At 45.3% G+C, this 10,253-nt stretch overlaps 1 protein-coding gene across 2 annotated transcripts in view; it reads left to right on the forward strand.

Moving 5' to 3' along the window:
* LOC119974867 (linker for activation of T-cells family member 2-like) overlaps window positions 1–9,431 on the forward strand; it is a 168,763-nt gene extending 159,332 nt beyond the window's left edge. Inside the window, exons 9-13 of one of the 2 annotated variants that reach the window (XM_038814190.1) lie at window positions 3,266–3,324; window positions 5,899–5,958; window positions 6,046–6,114; window positions 7,853–7,933; window positions 8,562–9,431. In XM_038814190.1, coding sequence (XP_038670118.1) covers window positions 3,266–3,324; window positions 5,899–5,958; window positions 6,046–6,114; window positions 7,853–7,933; window positions 8,562–8,632 — 340 coding nt within the window. In that variant the 3' untranslated portion in view covers window positions 8,633–9,431. Of the gene's footprint in view, window positions 1–3,265; window positions 3,325–5,898; window positions 5,959–6,045; window positions 6,115–7,851; window positions 7,934–8,561 lie in introns of both variants that reach the window. The other variant, XM_038814191.1, reaches the window with a different exon arrangement.
* The last annotated feature ends 822 nt before the right edge of the window (window positions 9,432–10,253 follow it).

The raw sequence follows: 10,253 nt of genomic DNA on the forward strand, positions 1-10,253 counted from the left end.
TGGATCAGCACACACTGGAATCACTGTTACTGAGACAGCACTGGGTTAGCATACACTGGAATGCCAGTTACCGAGACAGCACTGGGTCAGCGTCCACTGGGATCCCAGTTGCTGAGACTGGGATACACGGGAATCCAAGTTACTGAAACAGCCCTGGGTCAGCATACACTGGAATCCCAGTTACTGAGACAGCACTGGATCAGCATATACTGGAATCCCAGTTACTGAGACAGCACTGGGTCAGCATACACTGGGATCCCGTTACTGAGGCAGCACTGGATCATCATACACTGGAATCCCTGGTACTGGGTCAGCATACACTGGAATCCCGTTACTGAGGCAGCACTGGATCAGCATACACTGGAATACCTGGTACTGGGTCAGCATACACTGGAATCCCAGTTACTTAGACACCACTCCGTCAGCATACACTGGAATCCCAGTTACCGAGACAGCACTGGATCAGCATACACTGGGATCCCGTTACTGAGACAGCACTGGGTCAGGATACACTGGGATCCCGTTACTGAGACAGCACTTGATCAGCATACACTGGAATCCCAGTTACTGAGACAGCACTTGATCAGCATACACTGGGATCCCGTTACTGAGACAGCACTGGATCAGCATACACTGGAATCCCAGTTACTGCGACAGCACTGGGTCAGCATACACTGCAATCCTGTTACTGAGACAGCACTGGGCCAGCACACATTGGAATCCCTGGTACTGGGTCAGCATACACTGGAATCCCAGTTATTGAGTCAGCATTCACTGGAATCCCGTCACTGAGTCAGCACTGGATCAGCATACACTGGAATCCCTGGTACTGGGTCGGCACTGGGTCATCATACACTGGAATCCGGTTACTGAGACAGCATTGATCAGCATGCACTGGAATCCCAGTTACTGCGACAGCACTGGGTCAGCATACACTGGAATCCCGTTACAGAGTCAGCACTGGATCAGCATACACTGGAATTACGTTACTGCGATATCACTGGATCAGCACACACTGGAATCACTGTTACTGAGACAGCACTGGGTTAGCATACACTGGAATGCCAGTTACCGAGACAGCACTGGGTCAGCGTCCACTGGGATCCCAGTTGCTGAGACTGGGATACACGGGAATCCAAGTTACTGAAACAGCCCTGGGTCAGCATACACTGGAATCCCAGTTACTGAGACAGCATTGGATCAGCATACACTGGGATCCCAGTTACCGAGACAGCACTGGATCAGCATACACTGGGATCCCGTTACTGAGACAGCACTGGATCAGCATACACTGGGATCCCAGTTACCGAGACAGCGCTAGGTCAGCATCCACTGGGATCCCAGTTGCTGAGACTGGGATACAGTGGAATCCCAGATACTGCAACAGCACTGGGTCAGCGTACACTGGGATCCCGTTACTGAGACAGCACTGGATCAGCATACACTGGAATCCCAGTTACTGAGACAGCACTGGGTCAGCATACACTGGAATCCAGTTACTGAGACAGCACTGGGTCAGCATACACTGGAATCCGGTTACTGAGACAGCACTGGATCAGCATACACTGGGATCCCTGTTGCTGAGACTGGGATACACTGGAATCTCAGGTACTGCGATAGCACTGGGTCAGCATACACTGGGGTTCCAGTTACTGAGACAGCACTGGGTCAGTATACACTGGAATCCCGTTACTGAGACAGAATTGGGTCAGCATACACTGGAATCCCGTTGCTGAGACAGCACTGGATCAGCATAGACTGGAATTCGAGTTACTGAGACAACACTGGGTCAGCATACACTGGAATCCCGTTACTGAGACAGCACTGGGTCAGCATACACTGGCATCCCGTTACTGAGTCAGCACTGGTCAGCATACACTGGAATCCCTGGTACTGAGTCAGCACAGGGTCAACATACACTGTAATTCGGTTACTGAGACAGCATTGATCAGCATGCACTGGAATCCCAGTTACTGTGACAGCACTGGATCAGCATACACTGGGATCCCTTTACTGAGACAGCACTGGGTCAGCATACACTGGAATCCCAGTTACTGAGACAGCACTGGGTCAGCATACACTGGAATCCCATTACTGCGACAGCACTGTATCAGCATACACTGGAATCCCAGTTACTGAGTCAGCATACACTGGAATCCCAGTTACTGAGACAGCACTGGATCAGCATACACTGGGATCCCGTTACTGAGACAGCACTGGGTCAGCATACACTGGAATCCCAGTTACTGAGACAACACTGAGCCAGCATACACTGGAATCCCATTACTGAGACAGCACTGGGTCAGCATACACTGGAATCCCAGTTACTGAGTCAGCATACACTGGAATCCCAGTTACTGAGACAGCACTGGATCAGCATACACTGGAATCCCAGTTACTGAGACAGCACTGTGTCAGCATACACTGGGATCCCAGTTTCTGAGACAGCACTGGGTCAGCATCCACTGGGATCCCAGTGACTGCGACAGCACTGGATCATCAGCATACACTGGATCCCGTTACTGAGACAGCACTGGGTGAGCATACACTGGAATCCCAGTTACTGAGACAGTACTGAGCCAGCATACACTGGAATCCCGTTACTGCGATAGCACTGGGTCAGCATATACTGGAATCCCAGTTTCTGAGTCAGCATACACTGGAATCCCAGTTACTGAGACAGCACTGGGTCAGCATACACTGGAATCCCAGTTACTGAGACAGCACGGGGTCAGCATACACTGGAATCCCAGTTACTGAGACAGCACGGGGTCAGCATACACTGGAATCCCAGTTACTGAGACAGCACTGAGCCAGCATACACTGGAATCCCAGTTACTGAGACAGCATTGGGTCAGCATATACTGGAATCCCAGTTACTGAGTCAGCATACACTGGAATCCCAGTTACTGAGACAGCACTGAGCCAGCATACACTGGAATCCCAGTTACTGAGACAGCATTGGGTTAGCATACACTGGAATCCCAGTTACTGAGACAGCACTGAGCCAGCATACACTGGAATCCCAGTTACTGAGTCAGCATACACTGGAATCCCAGTTACTGAGACAGCACTGAGCCAGCATACACTGGAATCCCAGTTACTGAGACAGCATTGGGTCAGCATACATTGGAATCCCAGTTACTGAGACAGCACTGAGGATGTTTACACTGCGCTTTTTGATTAATACCACATGTTGACATATGCAGATTATTTGTCGAGGATTGTTTTGAGTTTAATATCTGTTTTTTATTTTCTTTGACAGAAATCCCTTAGCAGCAGAATATTATTGCTTCCCTCGGGAATATCTCAAACCTCCCACTGGTAAGTATCACCCAACATTAGCTTGGGTCGCGCTGCATGTCTGTTAATTGATTGGTTTTGAGCCAGTAGTATGGCATGGAGTGGGTCATGAATTCATTATGTGATAGAAGGAGGCCGTTCGGCCCATGCTAGTTGAGAATGAGCATGTTGGGCAGTGGGACCATTGTCAGAGTTGGTAATGGGATTTCAGTGTCATCACACATTTCTCCCATTCTCTCAAATGCTGCTCCCTCCCTTCAGCCGCGCTTTGATTTGGAAGTCTGCAGTATGGCAGCTCTACGTTGGGGGAGAGCGTCACAGCTGGGGGGGGGGGGGGGGGGGGGTGTCTGAGGCACATTATCAGACCAGTGTACTTAGTCCCTGCTGTTGTTCATGCTATGGAGGCAGTGCTGCTGATCTAAGTTCTGCTACAATCGGAAGCTGGTCAGTTTGAAACTGTCAGTGGGTTAGATTTGGCTGTGTGTTTGAACATTCTTCAGTTAGAACAAAAGCATCGTCCTGTGCTGTTCTGATCTGAGTCCTAAAATTGTCACCCCAACTCTGAGCTACTTGTGGATGCTTAACGTGCTGTTAGGTAATTTGGACATTCTGAATTCTCCCTCTGTGGACCCGAACACTCGCCGGAATTTGGCGACGAGGGACGTTTCACAATAACTTCATTGCAGTGTTAATGTAAGCCTACTTACGACAATAAAGATTGATTATTATTATGTTGACCCCAGTTTCTCTGGGTGAGGAGGTGGTGATTAAAAGAATTTCTGATCCTGATTAATATATATTGACTGTTAGTGACTTTGCAGTATCATCCAATCAGAACAGGAACATCAAGGACTTCCTTGAAAATTCGCCAGTCAGAATCGTTGACTCTAGTTCATTTGAACTGTGGAATTCTGGGCAAAAAAAGCAGATCAATCTGTCAAGCAATCCAGTGTCACCCCCTTGCTCTATGCTCATAGCTTTATTTCTTTCAATGAGATGGCAACAAGTTATAATAAAACCAGAAAGTGCGGAGAAACTCCTCAGATCTGGCAGCTTCTGTGAAGAGAGCAACACTGTTCATGTTTGGAGTCCATTGACTCTTCTACAGAACAATTTAAAGCATCCATATAAGCTTAAAGTAGGAAATTTCCATAAAAGTTACTGATTGAAAAATAACAGACCACCATGACCCTAACAGCAATTCCCCTATTCTGTTTATAACTGTTCTGTGTCTGCTATACCTGCTCTGTCTGCTGAATGTCAATTCCCTGTCTGATCAATTGCTGCTTCTGGCCATCAGATGGCGGTCTAAGCACACAGATTAGAATCAGGCAGGCAACAGCTAAGACTGGCAACTCTGTTGGACACGAGGACCTGACTGAACAGGGTGCTGATTTCTGTTGGCTTAGAAATCCAACTCACCTGAATAATGTTTAAACACTAATTATTTCAGAGGGACACTTTTTAGACGGATGCTCTGATTTACTCCGACAGTCCAAAGATGTGCAGGTTAGGTGAATTTGCCATACTAAGATGCCCCTTAGTGTCCAAAGAAAGTGAGGTGGGGTTACTGGGTTACAGGAATAAGATGGGGGAGTGGGGCTAAGTAGGGTGTTCTTTCAGAGGGGCAGTGCAGACCCGATGGGCAAATGGCCTCCTTCTGCACTGTTAAGGATTCTATGATTCTATGGCATTAGAAGATGGAATAAATGCAAACTTAAAAAAATTTCACAATCCATAGAACCTCTACAATGCAGGAGGCCATTCAGCCCATCTTGTCTGCACCAACCCTCTGAAAGAGCACCCTAGCTATGCCCACTCCCCCACTCTATCCAGTAACCACCTAACCTACACATCTTAGTTGGACACGAAGGGGCAATTTAGCGTGGCAAATCCACCTAACCTGCACATCTTTGTTACTTTAAATGAAATGTTGTTTAATTATGTAAGCTTTCGCCTCCAGACTTCATGGCTTTTTAGAATCATAAAGTAGGGTGGGCTGCTAGATGGCCCATTGTGCCGGTGCGAGATCTTTGACAGAACTATCTGATTAGTTTAATTTTCCCCTGCTCTTTCCCCAATGCCTATCGCAGAATGTGAATCAGCTCCTCTGTGTGGGCTCAGACTGATGTCCTACTCATCATACAGCGTAGCCAAGAAGCTGTGGAACGCAGGTCTGTGATTCCAAGATTGGTATCCAGACCCCAGTGACCCAAATGGCAATGGTGTTCCTCTGCCTGTACCCTTGATAGTATGTGCGGAGTTTGCATTTCCTCCCCATGTCTGCGTGGGTTTCTTCCGGGTGCTCCTGTTACCCCCACAGTCCAAAGATGTGCAGGTCAGGTGGATTGGCTATGCTAAATTCCCCCTTAGTGTCCAAAATGTTCGGTGGGATTACGGGGATAGGGTGGAGGTGTGGAGTTAAGTAGGGTGCTCTTTCCAAGGCTGGTGCAGACTTGATGGGCCGAAAGGCCTCCTTCTGTACTGTAAATTCCATGAGTCCTGCACATCTCTGATTTGGGGGCTGGAACCCAGGGCGGCTGCGGAATATTTCTCTGGTTTTGTAATGTGACCGTGTTTTGTTTTTGCTTGAAGACGATGATTCAAATTCATATGAAAACGTGGAGATCAATGAAACACCAACTCGTACATCAGGTAGGATCAGTAACGGGATCCCTCTGCATTTTCAATATTATAAAACACTTGGAGAGTTGCTGCTAACTGTGCTTTATCTGATTGCAGTGGGGTCAGGTGGAAGTTATGAGAACTGCGAATATGCCGGAAAGTGGAATCATCAGGAGAAACCAGAGGGTGAGTTAATCATTCTACTGAATGAAGTGACACCAAAGTGATCAAAAATCCTAAGATTTATATCTATAAGAATGGGATCAACGGCGACAGTTAGAGGTCCATCCGTGGCTCAAGGATAGCTCGAGCAAGCCTCATTCAACTCTTGTAGACATATCGGGGATTATGAAAATACGTTTAATTTCCACCTCTGGCAAAAGATGTTCAAGCTGTCAAGTGATGGAAAGACACTGAGTGAAAGGGCAGGGATGAGGTCAGAGAGTCTACCCAAAACAGCTCAACAACACTGCAGTGAGGATTAACTGAGAGATCACGATGGGGAACTTCACAAGAAAGTGGATAGAACCATGGAATCCCTACAGTGCAGAAGGAGGCCATTCGGCCCGTTGAGTCTGTACCAACCCTCTGAAAGAGCACCCTACCTATGCCCACTGCCCCGCCCTACCCCCATAACCCTACCTAACCTGCACATCTTTGGACTGTTGGAGCAAACCGGAGCACCCAGAGGAAACCCACGCAGACACGGGGAGAACGTACAAACTCTAGAGTCACCCAATTGAACCTGGGTCCCAGGCACTGTGAGACAACAGTGCCAACTGTTGTGCCACCATGCCACCCATACTGATGGACGCTGAAAGAAACTTGTTAGTAATGGTGCGTTTTTTGACAGCAAAGCATTGGGATACATGTGCTCAGAGGCTATTTTGAAGCCCTCTAACAATGGCGGATCTTGCAGTTGTTATGATCTGAGATCAGATCCCCAAATTCTGGCGAAACCTTAAAATTTTGCTCCCCAAGTAGCATAGAACTAATGGCAGCACTTCAGCTGTTTGAAGCCAATGTTCCTCTCTGTCTGCTCCTGACCAATTACTGTTCGCTGGCCATGTTCACACCCCAGCCCTGAGGCAGTTAGATGGTATTCTGTACCTTAAATGTTACATTTCCAGCCAAACAAGTGCTCCTCCCATAGGTACGAAATTACAAAAGTCAAAATAAAAATCCCCCAAAAATGTAGATTTCGTCTGCATACTTCAAAAAGGACACTAGGAAAGATGTAAAGGCAAGCTAAAAGAATGATCCCAGTGGGAAAGTGGATTAGATTTGAAAAAACATTCCAAAACCCACAATCCCGATAGCCTGGACAGAAGGTCAAGATGATCTCATTGAGGCATAAAATGGAGTAATACATGCAAATGAGGTAAAACTGAAATCTTTGGTAGTATTGCTGAAGAAGAGTTTTTCATGAATCTTTTTGTCATGCACCCATTGAACATTTGCAAGAATACAGTGCAAGGGAAATCAATAAATGTATTTGCTGATCTGTTGGAAAGTGTCAGCATAATTGACAACTAATTGAAGATTGTCTGTCAGGCTCGCAGAGTGACATATTTGCCTGTACTGTAAGCTGCATATATTAATGCACAAGTCCCTGTTCTTCGCAGACAGAACGCAACAGGTTGTTTCAGCTAAACAAAATAACTGACAGCCATTCCCTGGTTCATTCCTCAAAGCAATGCCTTGACCAATCAGAATCAATCTGCCTGGTTTAAATTTCAAACAATGCTTGGCAGTTAACTGTCAGTTGCCATGAACTGGGGCATTCTCCATGGCATCACGAGATCTTCTTAAATGAACACCAATACTTTATCCTTGTTCTTATTGGAACCAGCATTGCAGGAGCAAGAAATTGTACAAAATTGAGAGAGACTCACTATTATTATGTTTGCTTTTAATCCTCAGAAAAGAGAGTTGAGAATAACTATGATGATGATGACGACGATCCAGATTATGTCAATACTGTGCCTTGTCCGTCTCTGTAAAGGTAATAAAATCACTTGGGGATTTGACCAAGTACATTGGCTCAGCCTGTCCCACTGAATGGAATATTACTTCCGCAGTGAGTCTGACAATGGGTTGGATGTAATAGGAATGCTGAACATGAAACCACATGAATGTTGAACATGAATTTCCTAAAACTCCACCAACCTTCCTTATACCAGCATCTTGGGGCTCCTTACATTACCCCACCACCTGAAAACACAGCACAACGCAGTGTTAAGATAGCTGTGACATCCCGAGGGATATTCAGTTGCCTTCTGCTAAGTGTACTGAAACCCATGGAGAGTTTGAAGGAGCATCTAAAAGAGATTTAGAATCAGGGTCCCAGAAGCTAAAACTTAGGCAGCTGAAGGCATCAGCTGCTAATGTTGGAGCAGCTTGGGGGGAAATTTGCAAGGAGTTCCAGCCCAGAAAACAATTTCAGTAGGTTTAGTGCTGGACAAGGATGTGGCAATGGGGAAGGGCTGAGGCGATGTAGGGGATTATGCAATGTTTTTCATGTTCATGAGCAAGTTAGTGTTTAGAAACGATTAAAGTGACTTATCATAAAAGTTTCTCTTTATGTAAATATTCATTCACTGATAAACACTTATTCATATTACTTCCTTTAGTATACGGACAGCTGGAAGAAAACTTACATTTAAGCCTCTCGCAGACCGTGAAGTTAACTATTCTAAGATAAACTCAAATGGGCTGTCGAAGAGAAACTGTCTAAAAGCCCCTGAAGAATTCCTTCCTTTCTCCCAATGCGAAGCTTTATTGTGTTTCTAAGTTCTGCTAAGGATACTTAAAGTTGCAGAAGTTACAAACATTAGCGACCAAGGTCTCCATTAATTTATTGCTGCACAAGAATCGCTAACTAATGGTGCGCTTACCCAATCAAACATGTTAGCATTACTGCTTAAACATTTCATCCGAGTTGGGAGATTTCAAAAAATGACCATCCACCATGATCCACAGTAATACTGTTCCAGTCCTGTGTCTGCTGATGTGATCTGATAGAAGTCTGGCACCATTATGCTTCCGACATGGCAACTATGCAAGACTGTTTTCGTTTCAATCCACAAACTCTGAATACGCCAATATTTCTACTTTCATTTCTCAGCCTCATCAATCAGTGTTTTCTTAAGTTATTGTATCGATTACTGAATTTAAAATGTTCATGTACAATCTAAGACAGTTTAGAGCCATTATCTCAGACTCTCCAAAGTTACTGAAGAGAATCAGGGCTCTGTTGATACGGTCTTAAACTGTGCTTTGTCTGCCTATGCATCAGTGATGGACATGGAAATCCTGTAACAAACAGCACAATTTTATCCAAGAGTGATGATATATGTAATTCCAAAGAGATTGGAAACTATTTTATGGAACAATGGAAATTTCTGCACAAATTTATAACAAGCTATTGTGTTCATATTTGTACTATTGATGAAAATGTTATAATCTATATATTAAATGATTAAAAACATTTCTTGTTTGGATGACCTGATGGTTTTCGGTATTGTTGCACCAGTGGAGCAGGTTACAAGTGAATTATTACCAGCTCCCAAATGCAAGTAAGATGTTGCTTTTCACTCAAGCAGACAGTTAGTAAGAATGGTTTTGATCTCTGGTCTTAAGATTGTTTTATTTACCAAGGGATAATGCAGGGCTTCCAGTTTTAATCAAGCTGTGCAATAAATTATGTTCATTATGTACTATTGCCAGGGATTGAAACAGAGATATTTCTGGCCAGGTTGTAAACAACGAACTGATGAGAGCCACAGTTGGGCAAGGACATGGTCCAGCAGGATGTCATTGCCCTCTGAGAGTGATACATGCCACTGGGCCTGTGTTGCAGTGAGAGGGTGCAGAATAGAAATGGTTGCATAACTGACTACTACAGATCAGAATGAGATAAACAATTGAACTATAGCAATTCAAACAATCGCTCATCTCTTGGAGTTGTACTGTCTTTTGATACTGTTATCACCGTCCTAGTGAATGAAGTGTCGGCACCTGGCTATACATTCTCCCAGCTAAAGCCAGTGCAATGGCAGTATGGCTGACATTACCAAATCAATCCCTAGCTTGGCTGACTACTCCTCTGGCACTTTCTCCTGAGGGTGTCACCTTGTTTCATCCCTCATTATCTATAAAAATCCTAAAAATGTTCTCACTGAACATTCGTCACAGCTTTCTTCCCTCAACCATTGCACTAAGCAATTTCCCCCTTTGGCAATTCCATTCTCTCTCCCACCGACCCAGCCCAAATCTCAACTTACCACGCTATCTTTTCTGAGTTCACCTCCCTCTCAATAGCT

This window comes from Scyliorhinus canicula, chromosome 12 (assembly GCF_902713615.1).
Source record: "Scyliorhinus canicula chromosome 12, sScyCan1.1, whole genome shotgun sequence".
In the NCBI taxonomy this organism is placed as follows: Eukaryota; Metazoa; Chordata; class Chondrichthyes; order Carcharhiniformes; family Scyliorhinidae; genus Scyliorhinus; species Scyliorhinus canicula.